This window comes from Notolepis coatsorum (genome assembly GCF_963971535.1).
Source record: "Notolepis coatsorum genome assembly, chromosome: 13".
Lineage (NCBI taxonomy): Eukaryota > Metazoa > Chordata > Actinopteri > Aulopiformes > Paralepididae > Notolepis > Notolepis coatsorum.
Window position 1 is genome coordinate 20,441,987 of NC_140177.1, and position 17,695 is coordinate 20,459,681.

At 46.5% G+C, this 17,695-nt stretch overlaps 1 protein-coding gene across 1 annotated transcript in view; it reads left to right on the forward strand.

Annotated features, from left to right (window-relative positions):
• yes1 (YES proto-oncogene 1, Src family tyrosine kinase) overlaps positions 1 to 17,695 on the forward strand; it is an 86,465-nt gene that overhangs the window by 55,190 nt on the left and 13,580 nt on the right. Inside the window, exons 8-11 of the mRNA XM_084326819.1 lie at positions 4,093 to 4,272; positions 7,234 to 7,310; positions 8,854 to 9,007; positions 9,929 to 10,060. Of these exons, the coding sequence (XP_084182945.1) occupies positions 4,093 to 4,272; positions 7,234 to 7,310; positions 8,854 to 9,007; positions 9,929 to 10,060 (543 nt within the window). The remainder of the gene's footprint in view (positions 1 to 4,092; positions 4,273 to 7,233; positions 7,311 to 8,853; positions 9,008 to 9,928; positions 10,061 to 17,695) is intronic.

Below are 17,695 nucleotides of genomic sequence, written 5' to 3' on the forward strand. Positions count from 1 at the left end.
CTACTTGGACAGAACAGAACGTTTGTTGCCAAGCAACAGAATGAAGACGTCCGTCTCGAACCATGACGGGCGTCTCCAGAAGCTGTTTACGCTTTGTGAAATGACATGGCTTATGCGCTTTACTCGCGTCTTCAGTCAATTAAAATTTTTAATAAGAACTGCAGAAAGAGCAATATCCTTAATTCTGTTTTAACCGGCTGGTTTAGGAACCTTCTCGACGCCAAACACTTTTCAATACAAAACCCGTTCCCTCAAGTCATTGAACAAACATAGCTTACAAACGTCTCTACACACACACACATACACCAACACGTACACACGCATAGTCGCATACACACACACACACCCAACATACACGTACACATACACACATATACACACCCAACACACGTACACATACACACACACACCCAACACGCATAGTCGCATACACACACACACACCCAACATACACGTACACATACACACACACACACCCAACACATACACACGCATACACACACACACACGTACACTTACACACACACACACACCCAACACACGTATACATATACACACACACCCAACACACGCACGTACACATGTGACTCCTGCTTCTACAATCAACATACATGTCTGTGAAATAGTGATTGAATGAAGGACAACCACTTGCATGGGGCGACAGCGGTTCAGGAGGCAGAGCGGTAGTCTGGTAATTAAAAAGGTTCCCGGTTAGATTCCTGCTCCTCCCGGCCAGCGTGTCGGAAGTGTCCTTGAGCAAAGACACTTAACCCCCTAACTGCTTCCGATGAGCAGCTCGGCTCCTTGCATGGTCGCCTCCGCCGTCGGGTGTGTGAGTGAACGTGAGGCACAGGTTGTAAAGCGCTTTGGATAAAAACTCTTTATAAATACAGCCCGTTTACACAGTTGCACATAAATCAACCCACACAGGATACATTAATTAGCCTAGACGTCGGTACACAAATGAGCCAAGCGGTGTCTAAACGACCACATACAACACCGCGCACCGTGCATTAATTAGTCACGGGCGGCGTGTGAATAAACGCATGGCCAGGTGGCCCACAATGTATACACAGGAAGCTCTGTTCAATTATGCAACCGTGTACATAAAATGATGTCAAGCAAGCGCCCTCACTGTGACACACACACACACACACACACACACACACACACACAGGGAGAGAGAGAGAGAGAGAGAGAGGGCTCAGTAATCACAGGTTACCGCCTCCCATGGGCGGGTTATCTGGCCGGCCTGCAAGACGATTGGCTCTCTTCTTTCTTCTTTCATCCCTCGTTCCTTTCGTGAAGTCTGCAGCGAGCCCCGGCATGCCTGCTCCTACTACGCCATCCCAGGAATTCTTCTCTCTCTCTCTCCTTTCTCCTTTCCTTCCGCTTCTTCTTGTTTGTGAGTGGAGCTGTGGCTCTGCTCTTGCCCCTCTACTCCACCAGTTAGGGCACCGTGTGTGTGTATACGGTTTACTTTTACTCATACTCGTAGCATATATTCAGATAAAGAAATGAGTATTGCCTATATTTACACTAACATATAATCTTACCGATGGGGCGTTACAGACCCTCCTTTGTTTACACTGTTTATTTTCCTCGTGTTTTTATATTCAGAGTTAATTAGATTGTAATAAATCAAATGTTATTGCCTATGTTTACGTCTTTCTACTGTTACCCTGCCCATACCTGTACCTCCCCTCCCCCATGCTGCTGTGACGCCCGGATTTCCCCCAAGGGGATCGATAAAGGAATGTGTTCTCTTATCTCATTCTACTCCAGCGTCTCTCCTCCTAGCGCTCTGAGAGGCTGAGCTGCGGCTGAGCTCTCCCCTCTACTCTTACGATAGGATATAAGGGAACGCCGTAAAGATGCAAATATACTTAAACTTTTCATGTTTTCTAAACTAAGAGAAAACACGTACTGTCTGCAGCACGACACATGGCTCGTTAACTCATTGACTGCCGCGCTCTTTTCCCATCTTTACTCAATGGCGCCAGCATTATTGACCATTTTCGCAATGTCATCGTGTGTTCTGTATTATAGCTATGGACACAATAGTATGGCTCATTTGACGGGCATTGTTTATAGTCCAAGAGTGACTAACCAGTTAATTTCTACATACTGTAGTTTGTGCGCTAAACATCGCCCCTTTCCTAAATAATCCAGTCTTTTTTCATAGATCGCAAGATATGACGCGTTATATGCATTATGCCCAAATCATTCTGGTTGCTCGCCTGAAACCCCAAATACTTCCAAATCAAAGGTATATACCATATACATATGTGTTTTCACAGAAATCATCAAGGGGGGGGGGGGGTCGTTTTAACTAGAAACTACGATCGTTACAAAAAGCATGTTTTACGTCCGGTACAATACGACACTGTGATCGGTACAGAAGCATGTTTTACGTAAAAAGAATACCAGCAGGTTTACCTAAGATAGACCTTACCTCAGTCAGAAAGTACTCCAAACTTAATAAATCCCAGTAGACCCCATGGCGATCGCAATTACTCGTGTATATTGGGCATGGCTACCATACGGGAAAGAATAGCTCTGAGGCACCAAATCTTCCACTGATTGCTATGTTGTGATCCACTCCTAGGCGGAAACAGCCGGAGGTAAATCAGTACTGGAAGACGAGTGATATCCCCAGTTCAAAAGTTAGGCGATACTGCCACCTGGCGAGATTCGATCGTCATTGCAATTCCAACGTAGGCAGATGAGCCAAGGAGACCTAGGGAGCTCCGGCTGAGTGTTTAACACGGGGATCAAAGGAAAACGATCGAAGGATCTAATAACGTGATATTACGTTTTTTGGCACTCAAGCGTTGGCGGCGAAACGCGATATATATATTACGTTTTTGGCACAGAAAGAGTTAACAGGCTGTGTGCTTTTCTCTTCATCTCAGTTTGAGCTGCTGCCAAGCGGTTGAATTCCCCTCGTTTACACCATTGTGCTGTTGTTGTTGTTGTTCTTCTTCTTCTGGGATGTTATGCTCTATTGACCTCCATGGTCCACTTTCTCTCCATCCCATAATGTTAGCTAATCCCATCATGTTGGTCTCCACACGGTGTGTGTGTGGTGTAGTGTGTTGGGGTGTAGTGTTGTGTGTGTGTGTGTAGTGTAGTGTAGTGTGTGTGTGTGTAGTGTGTTGGTGTGTGTGTGTGTGTGTGTGTGTAGTGTAGTGTGTGTGTGGTGTGTTCAGTATGATTCATTCATGAAGGTCAGGCTTGTGACGGACGTTCCACATCTCCGATCAGCTCATTGTGTGTAAGCAGGGCGTGAGTAAGTGGCTCTCAACCAGGAAGTGAGTTGGTTATTTAGTGAGCGTTTGGGAGAGAGGGGGGGGGGGTACAGTAGTCCGTCGGGTCCTTCCTCTCCCCAGCTACACGTTACACTCGGGGCGTGGCGCCGCTCCTCCGTTTAGGATTAATGACCCTGTGAAGGTGGGGTCAAAGGTCGGCTTTATCTCACGCTCTTAAAAATGCTGGAAGGCGTCGGGGCACGTCGTCTCCTCGCCTGGCTGTCAGACTCCCCACGCAGGGGGTTAAATAGATTGATAATACATTGCATTATATTTTATATATAATATACAGGGCTTTCCCTAAACAATGGTAAAGGGGCGCAGCACCACTATGACAACACGTCAGCGCCACCATGTGTTTAAAAGAAGAAGAGGAAGGAAAAAAACGGGCGGGGGTAATAAATGTTTCTTCTTTTTTTTCCAGGGAAAGCTTGGGGCTTATACCTTATACACTGTACTTTAATCAATAATTTGTGGTTGTTATTTTATTGAAATTATGTTTTTAAGTTACAGCTTTTTTAAGGGCTTTCTTTATTGCAATTAGTTTCGCCTCCCGGCCCGGAACACCCCCTGCACTCGCCACCATCTTGCTTGAGGATCCTGGAGAAAGCCCTGCTCTATCTGTATATAAATTCTGTATATAAAAGTTTGTCCACCCTGACATTAAAGAGGAGCCGCCCGCCGCCCACAGATTGAAGTGTAAATGATTCTAAATGTGTTGGTTTTGAATTGTTTTAGTGTCGGGTCAGGTGGTCTAACCGTTTTTCTTTCTCTTCTCCAGGCACGTGGAACGGCACCACCAAGGTGGCCATCAAGACCCTGAAGCCGGGCACCATGTCCCCAGAGGCCTTCCTGCAGGAGGCGCAGATCATGAAGAAGCTCCGGCACGACAAGCTGGTGCCGCTGTACGCCGTGGTGTCAGAGGAGCCCATCTACATCGTCACGGAGTACATGGGCAAAGGTGAGGGCATCACACACACACACATCTACATCGTCACGGAGTACATGGGCAAAGGTGAGGGCATCACACACACACACATCTACATCGTCACCGAGTACATGGGCAAAGGTGAGGGCATCACACACACACACATCTACATCGTCACCGAGTACATGGGCAAAGGTGAGGTCATCACACACACACACATCTACATCGTCACCGAGTACATGGGCAAAGGTGAGGGCATCACACACACACGCATACATATATACACACACACACATACATATATACACACACACACACATACACATATACATACACACACACACATATATACACGCATATACACACACACACACATGCATACATACACACACACCTACACATACACACATACACATTGGGCCGTACTGTATTCTACCCATTCTGCAATCTGTTAATACAGTTTTCAATCAAATACACATACACACAAATACACACACACATACGCATGCACACATTCACATATACACACAAATACACACATACATACAGACAAATACACACAAATACACACACACATACGCATGCACACATTCACATATACACACAAATACACACATACATACAGACAAATACACACACACATACATACATACACAAATACACACACATACACACTAGGGCTGTCAAGGAATATTCTATATTCTAATTAATAATTCAATTGTAAAAAATAAAAAAAACATACATTAGATTGTAAAAATGAATATTTGATTTGTGTTTTATAAAAAATTATAACAGCCCCGGCGGTCTCCCTTTCGACTTCTCGCGTGTGTCTGAACACGCTGCATGACGGACAGGAGAGACGTGCCGGCTATATCATGGGATATCACTGCCCTTTACGTGCACCTTACGTTCAACTTCACACTAATAAAACGAATTGTCTATTGGCTCGGCAGCCTGGCATTCGTGTGACATCATGTCCGGAATCAACCAGCAAAAATAGCTCGGGGTTAATAGTTGTTGTCCTCGTCGAAAATTTATAATAATCATTCACGAGATACATTCAGTGCTGGATCTAACTAAATGGATTTATCAAGACACATTAAATGGTTAAAGAATGACACGCCACAGCGCTTCCAATTCGTATGGCGATGGTCTAACGGCAGCTGAACCAGTTAGCGTTAAGTCAGCTAAGTTACTTGTATCTTTTTGTGTGCTAAGTGCTAACGCTAGCGTGTTGAGAGTTATAGCGTCATGAATTTAAGTACCCTAACTTTTCAGTTTTTATAGCACTTTATTGTAAATCATCCCTCAGGGCAAAACAATGTTGTTTAGTCACATTTCTAGGAATTGTGTGCCTTAATCTTATTTAAACAAAACATGAAACAAGTATATAGGCTACTGTAGGCTTACTGAACAGATCATTAATTTACAGAAGCATCATACGGATCCCCAATGTTTTGATTATTATTTCACGTTTCATGTCAAGGAAAATATATTGTTTGACGTTTATCACGCCTTTTTCAGATATGCGCTCCTGTGTATAAATGTTCGTTCTATATACCGTGAACTTTCATTAATTTGATCATGCTCCGAGAGACAGACCCTTCTGAGAGGTTGAGATTATACATTATTCTATTTGTATGCTGGTGTATGTATGTTGATATTTATTTTGTTTAAAGGGGACCTGCATTGCTATTCCTAGCACTATTTGGGCAACTTTACACAATTCCTGTGAGTCTATGGAAGACATCTGTAAGGTTTATTTAAAAAAAAATCATTGTTTTATATTTCTAATGGAGTACTCAAAACTATCATTTTCCAGCCTCAAGATTTCAGCCTGTTATTGGCTGGGCTCCGCCCATAAGCACTTTCAGTGACAGTCATCCACACAGTCTGCGAGTGGCAGACAGAGAGAGAGAGAGCACTGTGTAAACACAGCTGCGTGCGAGATACGCAGGTCCCCTTCTTTTTCTCTCTCTCCCTCTCCCGTTTGAGGAAGTCTTCCACTGTGCCGCGTGCTACACGTTATGCTCCCGAATCGAGAGATAGAGAGGAGGAGAGAGAGAGACCGACCCAGAGACGACAGCGCGACGCGCACGTGTGTGTATGTGTGCTCTGTCGCGAGGGTCTATCTGATTCTCTCTCTCGCTCACTCTCTGTCAAACCCCGTTTGGTGCGCTACAACCACAGAGCCAATCGGATCACTATCCGCTCTATCCTCGCCACGTGACGTCACCATGCGAGTCAAATCAGAATGACCTGATTTTTTCGACCAGGAAATGAATGACCTGAAAGACGGCAATCCGCCAATATGGTATTTAGAGACACAAACACATTGATACTAACTCCTATTACTATAATACAATGCTAGACACTGAAAAAAGACATTTATAATGCATGTCACCTTTAAATAAATGACCTATTGCCTACTAGTTATGTCTCCTGTTGTATTGCCCTCTTGTGGACATAATGCGCAACAATAGATATTCGAATGGTTCGAACCTACCTCGAAGGAATATTCAAAGGTCATTTTTGGCCAATTTCTACAGCTCTAACACACACACACACACATACATGCCACGCCGTGATCTCAGACCTCATCACCGTACTGTAATGGAACGGAGCGTGTGAACCGTGGCAACCAGGAAGCTAATCTGTCTAAAATGGGGCGTGGGGGGAGTGGTGGTGCTGGAGTGGCCAAGCCCAGGTAGTCACAACACACACACACACACACACACACACACACACACACACCTATTCATAGTGTGATGCAGTATGGTATGACGGAAGGTAAAAATACTTGAAGCAGACCTTCCAAAACTCTTGCAACAAATGCTGATTCTGGCCAATAAGAAGTCATCCGACACCAGCGAGTAGTGTACCAACCTGTGTCCTCCACGAAGGTGCTTTAGCCTCCGCAGTGCAGAAAGATGGATGTAATCCACAACGCACTTCACCGAGGACACCGTTTTAACCATGTGATGCTGTTTCCAGGCAGCTTACTGGACTTCCTGAAGGAAGGAGATGGGAAATACCTGAAGCTGCCTCAGCTGGTGGACATGGCTGCTCAGGTAGGCGACACCAACACACAATACACACCACACACCAACACACCACACACCACACACACCACACACCAACACACACCACACACACCACTGTTACTGAGCTGTCAGTCACCACAGCAGGTACTCCTGGGTCTCCTGTCACAGACACTGTTTTAATGGCCTGTTTGTGTGTGTGTGCTTTTGCGTGTGTGTGCTTGCATGCATGCGAGTGCATGGTTGATTATCTTGCAAAGGAGAGAGCGACAGTGGAGCTATGTGTGTGTGTGTGGGCGAATGTTCAGGTGTGTGTGTGTGGGCGAATGTTCAGGTGTGTGTGTGTGTGTGGGTGGATGCACGCACATCTCTACAGTTGTGTATGTGAGGCTAATTCAGCGGTGCCAGCCCGTGGCACACAGTGGTCCCCATCTGGCTGTCATATTAATTTTGGATATCCAGGCTGACATCTCTACCTCCCCCCCCCCCCCCCCCCCCACTTGCCTGCCATGAGCACTTTAAACACCTGTCCTCTGGGGCCTATTAAGCCTGGGGGGTGGAGCGTGCGCTCCGTGATGTGCGCTTAACGCGCCTCCCTCTCCCCACTCCCCACCTCCTCTTTACTCCTCGCTCGGCCGAGTGGAAACGTGTCGGAGAATAATGTACACGGAGGCTGGGAACTAGAGGCGCCTTTCAGGCAAGCCGGCATGCGGCATAGTGTCACGCAGGTTAAAGCGATGGTACTAAGTGGCACCATTTATATATATATATATATATATATATATATATATATATATATATATATATATATATATATATATACAAATAAATAATAAGGTTTCGGGTCACGACTGATAAAAGTCATATCAAGCTGGGACAAGTGGAATGTCCGCTATGTTTTGCACAATTTACTAAATGATCACTATAAGTTTAGTTTATTAAGATCCCCAATTAGCTACAGCATTGCAGTAGTTATTCTTCCTGGGGTCCACATAAAATGTACATTGTGACAACATAATACTTACATCATAACCTATAACATTACAAGTAAACGGGACAAAGGACTAGAGACGTGGACTAGTACACACACAAGACAAGCTCCAATAATCCAATATCCAATTATCAACAATAATCTGAAATGTGGAGGAAGTCACCCTAAACAATATCTTAAATCTCACACTTTGGTCAAAGCCAAGAGCCCAGAGCCCCCACCCTCTCTTCTTAAGTCTCCTTCTCTCCCTCAGTGTTCTCCCAGCAGCCATGATGAGAGCTCTCCTCTTAGCCCAGCTCCTTTAATGACTTTGTACGATGTGTTTTCACTCTTAAACCTATATTATTGATCATGAAGATCCATCTACTATTGACGAGTCCGGTTCCACCACACTTTGCACTCTGGTTGGAGGCCAAACTTCTTTTCCTTGTACTGTACTTTTGCTGCATGATTTAATCTGTGATTTAATCTAATCTTATCTCTCTGAGACCTCGTGGTCCTGGTGGTCTAACGCCCTCTGTCTGTTCTCTCCCCTCCCTCCCTCCCTCCCTCCCTCCCTGTCCTGGACCAACCCCGGTCCAGATTGCCGACGGCATGGCCTTCATAGAGAGGATGAATTACATCCACCGGGACCTGAGAGCCGCCAACATCCTGGTGGCCGACAACCTGGTGTGTAAGATTGCAGACTTTGGCCTGGCGCGGCTGATCGAGGACAACGAGTACACGGCCCGGCAAGGTGGGTCTACAGACTGCTCCACAGACTGCTCCACAGACTGGTCTACAGACTTCTCCACAGACTGCTCCACAGACTGGTCTACAGACTGGTCTACAGACTGCTCCACAGACTGGTCTACAGACTGCTCCACAGACTGGTCTACAGACTGCTCCACAGACTGCTCCACAGACTGCTCCACAGACTGGTCTACAGACTGGTCTACAGACTGCTCCACAGACTGGTCCACAGACTGCTCCACAGACTGCTCCACAGACTGGTCTACAGACTGGTCTACAGACTGGTCTACAGACTGCTCCACAGACTGGTCTACAGACTGGTCTACAGACTGGTCTACAGACTGCTCCACAGACTGCTCCACAGACTGGGCCACAGACTGCTCCACAGACTGCTCCACAGAGCGCCCCTTCAGGCATTTGAGCCATCGTCCTGCAACTATTACTGCCCCAGTATACCATGTCAGGGTATCTGTGGGGTATTTAAAAGTCTTAAATTCACAATTCTCAATTTAAGGTCTTAAACGGTATTACAAACTCTTAAATTCACAATTCTCAATTTAAGCTATTAAAAAGTATTAAATTCGTAATTCTCAATTTAAGGCTTTAAAAAGGGTATTAAAAAGTATTAACCTTTTTTTGGGGCGGCAGCCCAGCTGTCGGGAGATTAAATATATGAACTGTTTTTGTATTCAAGATGTTGTTTTTTTGCAGGGCTATCGAGAGCTTGTATGGAACGCGTAATAATTTAAATTGGCACACGAGTGCAGCCGCTAGTTCAGTGTCGCTATGTTTTTGTTTTGTTTTTGCTAGTATGAAATTGGTATTAGATTTTTCTCTCAAGTGGCATTAAAGAGGTCTTCTTAAGTATTACATGTTACCTGTTGAAACCCTGCTGATCATCCGGTCTCTCTCTCTGCTCGTCTAGGAGCCAAGTTCCCCATCAAGTGGACGGCCCCTGAGGCCGCGCTGTACGGACGCTTCACCATCAAGTCAGACGGCTGGTCCTTCGGTATACTACTGACCGAGCTGGTGACCAAGGGCCGGGTGCCCTACCCAGGTAAGAAGTACCCTTGTTATCGCACCCTACAGGTGAAACACAGGGGCCGGGTGCCCTACCCAGGTAAGAGGTACCCTTGTTATCACACCCTACAGGTGAAACACAGGGGCTGGGTACCCTACCCAGGTAAGAAGTACCCTTGTTATCGCACCCTACAGGTGAAACACAGGGGCCGGGTACCCTACCCAGGTAAGAGGTACCCTTGTTATCGCACCCTACAGGTGAAACACAGGGGCCGGGTACCCTACCCAGGTAAGAGGTACCCTTGTTATCACACCCTACAGGTGAAACACAGGGGCCGGGTGCCCTACCCAGGTAAGAGGTACCCTTGTTATCGCACCCTACAGGTGAAACACAGGGGCTGGGTGCCCTACCCAGGTAAGAAGTACCCTTGTTATCGCACCCTACAGGTGAAACACAGGGGCTGGGTACCCTACCCAGGTAAGAGGTACCCTTGTTATCGCACCCTACAGGTGAAACACAGGGGCCGGGTGCCCTACCCAGGTAAGAAGTACCCTTGTTATCGCACCCTACAGGTGAAACACGGGGGCTGGGTACCCTACCTGTTTCATTATGTTCCGTCTGTCTCCCGACTGTACACAATGAACGGTTAAAGCAGTCTTGCTTACTTGTACTTTATTCATAGTTAACGTTATACAGTTGGGTTATCCCCAAGGAGATCAAGATACTCTCCTGTTCATGCTCACCGGATTTGGAACATCTGGCCATTCAATGCCGCCCATTCCACCTCCCCCGAGAGTTTACCGCCATCATTATGGCCGCGATGTATATCCCTCCCCAGGCAAACACCGTCAGGGCTCTGGCGGAGCTGGCGGAGCATCTCAACATCCACCAGATAAAACATCCAGACGCAGCAGCCATGATCGTAGCCGGCGATTTCAACCAGGCAAATCTGAAAAAAGTGATGCCATCCTTCTTTCAGCACATCGCCTGCTCCACCAGAGGGGGAAACACGCTCGACCACTGCTACACCCCGTTCAGAGCTGGCTACAAGGCTGTACCGGCTCCACCACTAGCGGGGGCTACTAGCACGTCCGATCATGACTCTATTTTTCCTGATCCCTGCTTACAGACAGAGATCATGTGACGCCGTCGTGTCACGTGAGGCAAAAAGATGGTCCGACCAATCAGAGGCCACGCTTCAGGACGCTCTCGAGGACGTAGACTGGGGGATGTTTCAAGGAAGCGCCAGTGACGTCAGCGAGTTTGCGGACACGGTTGTGAGCTTCATAACATCACTTGCCGACATTATTGTCCCCACAAAAAAGGTGCGGGTCTTCCCAAACCAGAAACCGTGGGTGGACAGTACTATCAGAGCAGCTCTGAAATCTCGCACCACTGCCTACAACCTGGGCAGAGAGTCAGGAAACATGGAGGAGTATAAGGCTACAGTCTATACTCTGCGCAAGGCTGTTAAACTTGCAAAATGGACGTATGCTGACAAAATGGAGACACAAATGGCACAGAATGACACAAGAGGCTTATGGCGGGGACTGAGGACGATAACTGACTACGAAGTCAGCGCCCCCTCAATGGGGAGCGACGACGCCTCTCTCGCGGACAACTCTTTCTACGCTCGGTTTGGTGCAGACAGCTCAACGGCTAGTGACGTCACTGGCGCGCCGGCTGTTGTGGAGGGGGGGGGGGGGGGGGCATCTGCGGGGCTCATTGTCGGTACACAGTGTGAGAAGAGCATTTATGCAGGTGAACACCAGAAAAGCTGCTGGCCCAGATGGAATAACAGGACGCATACTTAAGTCCTGTGCTAACCAGCTAGCCCCTGTGTTCACCACCATATTCAATCGATCCCTGGCGGAGTCAGTGGTCCCTGCCTGCTTCAAGATGTCTACCATCATCCCTGTACCAAAGAAACCCTCCCCAACAGGTCTCAATGACTACAGACCGGTGGCACTCACCTCTGTGGCCATGAAATGTTTCGAGGGGCTGGTCAAGGATCACATTTGTGCCTCCCTCCCCAGTGATATGGACCCTATGCAATTTGCATACAGGCCAAACAGGTCCACTGATGATGCGGTCTCCCAAGTACTGCACAGCACCCTCTCTCACCTGGACCGCCAGAAGGGGGGCTATGTGAGACTGTTGTTCATTGACTACAGCTCAGCGTTCAACACCATAGTCCCCACCAGACTGGTGGACAAGCTGATCGAGCTGGGTCTGAGCTCCGCCTGGATACTGGACTTTCTGAGCGAAAGGCCCCAGGCGGTAAGGGTGGGGGGTCAGACCTCCAACACCATCACCCTGAGCATCGGGTCCCCCCAGGGCTGTGTTCTGAGCCCCCTGCTGTACTCACTATACACACACGACTGTGTGGCCAAGTTCAGCTCCAACTCCATAGTGAAGTTTGCGGACGACACAGTGGTGGTGGGGCTGATCTCGGACAACGACGAGAAGGCCTACCGGGAGGAGGTTGAGGTACTGGAACGCTGGTGCCAGGACAACAGCCTGCTCCTGAACATTGGTAAAACCTAGGAGCTGATCGTGGATTTTAGGAGGAGACAGCAGGAGACACACACACCACTGAGGATAAACGGGGCTACCGTGGACAGGGTGAGCAGCTTCAAGTACCTGGGGGTCCACATCTCAGAGGACCTGACATGGACAACACACATAGACTCAGTCGTAAAAAAGGCGAAGCAGCGCCTCTACCACCTGAGACAGTTAAGGAAGTTCAGAGTATCTGGGAAGATACTCCAGTCCTTCTACTCCGGAGCTGTAGAGAGCATCTTGACTGGAAACATCACTGCCTGGTATGGAAACAGCAAGGCACAGGACAAGAAGGCCCTACAGAGAGTGGTGCGCTCAGCCGAGCGTACCACGGGTATTGCACTACCAACCCTGCAGGTCCTATACAACAAGAGGTGCAAATCCAGAGCCTGCAGGATAATGAAAGACCCTCCCCACCCCAACAACAGCCTGTTCATGCTGCTGCGGTCAGGCAAACGCCTGCGAACACCAGTAACGAGGACAGAGAGACTTCGGCTCAGCTTCTTCCCCCAGGCCATCAGAGCCTTGAACGCTGAACTCTCCACGCACAAGCACACATGAGCACACACACACTGTACACGCTCACACACTAGCAGCCACTTTAACATGAGCACACACACACTCATGCTGCACACGCTCACACTTATGGACACTTTACAGAAGGAAAGGTCACTTTAAGAATAGTATAGTAGAGCTTGAGATTGTATAATATAGCATTGTATAGCAGTGTACATAAAGACCCAGTGCCTCATCCGTAGCTAACTGTACTGCACTACCACATGACCTAGCATGTCCTACCATGCTCTGTAAATAACTCATGTACAGATACCGATATGCCCTACTTTGTTTACTTGTTTATTGCACAATGTCGCTCTATTGGTTGGATTCTTATTATATATTATTACTATTGTATTATGCACATCGTTGCAGGCAAGACCCCCCGCATTTCACTGTATACCTGTATGCCGTGACAAATAAAACTCTTGTATCTTGTATACATAAAGTTGGTTCCACCACAAGTGAACCCTCAGTGTTGCCTCTAAAACAGTCCTAAGTGCAACAGTACTTAAATCCTATTGTTACAATCTTTCTTTTTCCAAGTACGTCCCTTTCTCCGAACATAGATATTTAAGTTACAACTACTTAACCTGTGCTCTGCTTACTTACAACAGATCCAAACAACAACACTCACCTTCTCAACATTGTGTAAATGACTCATTACCTTTGTACACCTCAAACAATCAACAGTTCAAAACATGTGCACACATAACCCATTTCAATCTTCTTCTTTTTTTTTGTCCATTCTCTAATCACAGAGTATAGTCCTTCAGGTATTGAGGTCTGACAACCTGTCGACCAGACTTGGTAGTGACCGCACCTTGGTTCTCTACAGGGTCGACTGGCGGGCCGGCCTGCTCAGTCACTGTTGGTGCCGGTGTGACTGTAGTGGGTGTGTCTGTAGTGGTGTGATTGCGTCTGAGGTGGCGACGATTTCTTCTCAGAACACCTCCCCACTCTAACTCCACCTCATATGATCTGTGGCTCACTGGTTGGATCATCTTTGCCGCTCTCCAAGTCTTGTGTGTGTCACCAGGCTGTACTCTCACACTGTCTCCTCTTTTCAGAGTGTCCATGTCCTAAAAATATTTGCGATTTGATAATTGCATCATTCCAAATTTCGATTTAAAATAGTTTAATCGTGCAGCCCTAGTCCACTGACCTGCATATATCACATTTAGCGATGAAGGTCTTTATCTCCTCGTTCATCCAATGCCAGTATACACACTCCCTCGCTCGCCTCAGACATCCTTCTACTCCCAGATTAGAGGAGTGGATCCTGTAAGTGATGTCAACCCTGAGTGCATCCGGTATCACGGCTCTTTCTCCTCGGAAAACGATGCCATCCTGGAAACTCATTTCCTCCTGGAACGAGTGGTAGTGCCTGATGTCACTTGGCAAGTCTCTTTTCCTCTTGGGCCACCCTGACAGTATTCTATTTGCCACACTCTGTAACTTTAGGTCATCCTTTGTTGCAGCTCTAATAGCCCTCAGCCTCTCTGCTGAGATGGGTAAATAGCTAACCATGTTTACCGTCTCTACCTCTGTCTCACTGTCTCCCTTAGTGCTCTCTTGTAAGAATGCTCTACTCAATGTGTCTGCAAGCAACATATCCCTGCCTGGCACATATGTCACACTAATATCATAGTGCTGCACTCTGAGTAGCATCCTTTGTAATCTCTTCGGTGCACTAAGCAGTGGCTTGCTGTGGATATTTTCTAGAGGCTTGTGGTCGCTTTGAACTGTCACCTGTCTACCATATGTATATTGATGGAACTTTTCCATTCCAAACACTATGGCTAAACACTCTTTCTCTATTTGGGCATAGCCCTTTTCAGTTGGTGTGAGCGCCCTACTACTAAATGCTACAGGTTTACCTTTCTGTGTCAGGGCGGCCCCCAGCCCCGTGTCTGACGCATCCCATTGCAGCGTCCACTCCTCTTCTTCGTTGTAAGACTGTAGGACTGGTGCTTTGGCTATTTTGTCTTTCAGCCTTTGAAACGCTTCCTCTTGGACATCCGCCCATTCCCACATGGTTTCCTTACGTGTGAGTTGTCTAAGAATCTTGCAGTCATCTGACCGGTGGTCAAAGAACTTCGCCAGGTAGTTGAATGACCATCCCAACCAGTCTTTGTACTCTTTTTACATCTGTTGGCCTCGGCATCTCTCTGACCGCCCGTACTTTCTCCGGATCAATTCTCAGCCGTGAGCAGATGACTTATGTGGGGCACCTCTTTTTTTTTCGAAGCTTGAACTTGTCCGCGTTCAGCTTGATGTTGCGCTCCCTGCATCTGGTTAGAAAGCGTCTGAGTTTCTCGCCGTGGTCCTTTTCTGCTTCCTTCTGCGTTGCTCCTTCCCCTGTGATTAACATATCATCTGCTATGATGTAGACTCCTGGTAGGCCCTCTAGGGCCTGCATGAGCTTTCTTTGGAACACTTCCGGTGCTGGGCTTATTCCCATCGGCATCCGGAGCCAACGGAAGCAACCAAATGGGTCACCATGTTTCATTATGTTCCATCTGTCTCCCGACTGTACACAATGAACGGTTAAAGCAGTCTTGCTTACTTGTACTTTATTCATAGTTAACGTTATACATAAAGTTGGTTCCACCACAAGTGAACCCTCGGTGTTACCTCTAAAACAGTCCTAAGTGCAACGGTACTTAAATAGAACAATCCTATTGTTGCACTACCCAGATAACAAGTACCCATGGCACCTTGCAGGTCAAACACAAGTGGGGTATCGTATTCACGTCTGTCCATAACCACGATAAGAGACGGTGTCTCTGGAGGTAGATCGGTCGTCTGGTAATCAGAAGGCTCCCGGTTCGATTCCTGCTCCTCCCGGCCAGCGTGTCGGAAGTGTCCTTGAGCAAGAGACTTAACCCCTAACTGCTCCTGATGAGCAGGTCGGCACCTTGCGTTGTCGCCTCCGCCGTCGGTGTGTGAATGTGTGAGTGAACGGGGTGAATGTGAGGAATAAAAAAAGCGCTTTGGATAAAAGCTGTTGTATAAATGCACCATTTACCGCTTAACAGCTAATCAGATTTTCTGTTCAAACACGATGGATGGGTTGACAGTCGGCCAAGGAGCTGCACTATTGAATTATCTTACGAGAACAATGGCCATATAAAGGTCGGTGTTTCAGCCGTTTGGTGTGTTTCCCTTTATGGAAAAGTATCACGGTATTAAAATCTTAAAAAAAATAAAGATTATAATAATTTCTTACATTTATATAGCGCCTTTCAGGAAACCCAAGGCGCTTAACAGAGGAGGGGGCAAACTAAGGGGGAGGAGATCAGAGGAACAATTAGGTAAAAAGAGAAGTCAGGCTGAGAGGTGAGATTTTAATGAGTCCAGGGATGAAGCGTGGGTGGGTGCAGCAACAGAGAAGGCTCTGGGACCGACAGTGCGCAGGTTGGTGGTGGGGATGGAGAGGAGGATGGATACTATGGTATCACGGTTTAAATTAGACTGGATTATACCATTGTATTATTTACTGTAAGTTAGGGCTGGCTTACATACTTCGAAGCTTCGTTCGATGGCACAAGCTTCGAACATTAAAAAAATAATCGAAGTTTAAAAAAAATATATATATATAATTTTTTTTTCAAATTTTTTTTTTTCAAATTTTTTTCAAATTTTTTCTTTTATTTTTCTTTTTACTTCGGTGTGTGTGCATGGGGCCATTGGGTGGGGCCGGGGGACAAATACACTGGAGGAAAGTAACCCAGCTCAGCACTGCCCAAATTATATCATCACTATTGCCTGTTTGAAGGATATCATCCTCAAACACATATACACCACCTACACGCCTATTCTCAGTCCTTGCCCCACAATGGTGGAATGAACTACCCACCCCAGTTAGGACAGCCGAATCCCATCCAATCTTTCGCCGTCGACTAAAGACTCACTTCTTCAACCATTATCTGAAATAAAATTTAAAAAATAAAATAAAAAAAATCTAACCCTAACTAACCTTACTGTCATGCACTTGTCCTAATAAACTAACCTACACTGTAACACGCAACACTTTGATGAATATTGTTACTCAGCTGATAGAGTTGTATCCTTCCTGATGACCTGTCGTATAGAACTTGTAAGTCGCTTTGGATAAAAGCGTCAGCTAAATGACTAAATGTGAATGTAAATGCCTTGTAGAATTCCACACATAAGAAAGAAAGATACTGGGATGAATAAACAAAATAGGAAATAAAATGTAGAAATGCATGCAATACATAAATAAATATGAATCTCCATATATGAAATAGAACATTTAGATAAGGTGCTACTGAGATGTTTTGTTGAGTTCTTTGTTTTTTTGTGGAAGTAGCCCTTCTTAAAAATGCATGAACATTCACTGATAATTGGTCTGTAGTGGAGTCTACAAGGTCTACATTGCCGGACCATGTAGAATCCGGACCTTGTAGACTGACATAATTCTGTGCATAGTTTCATTATAGTTCAAATAATCAAAATCTTACTTCATTCATCTTAAACATTCTTGATTTGGGGGATTGGTAGTTCCCATGAAATCTGAAGTTGTTCAAA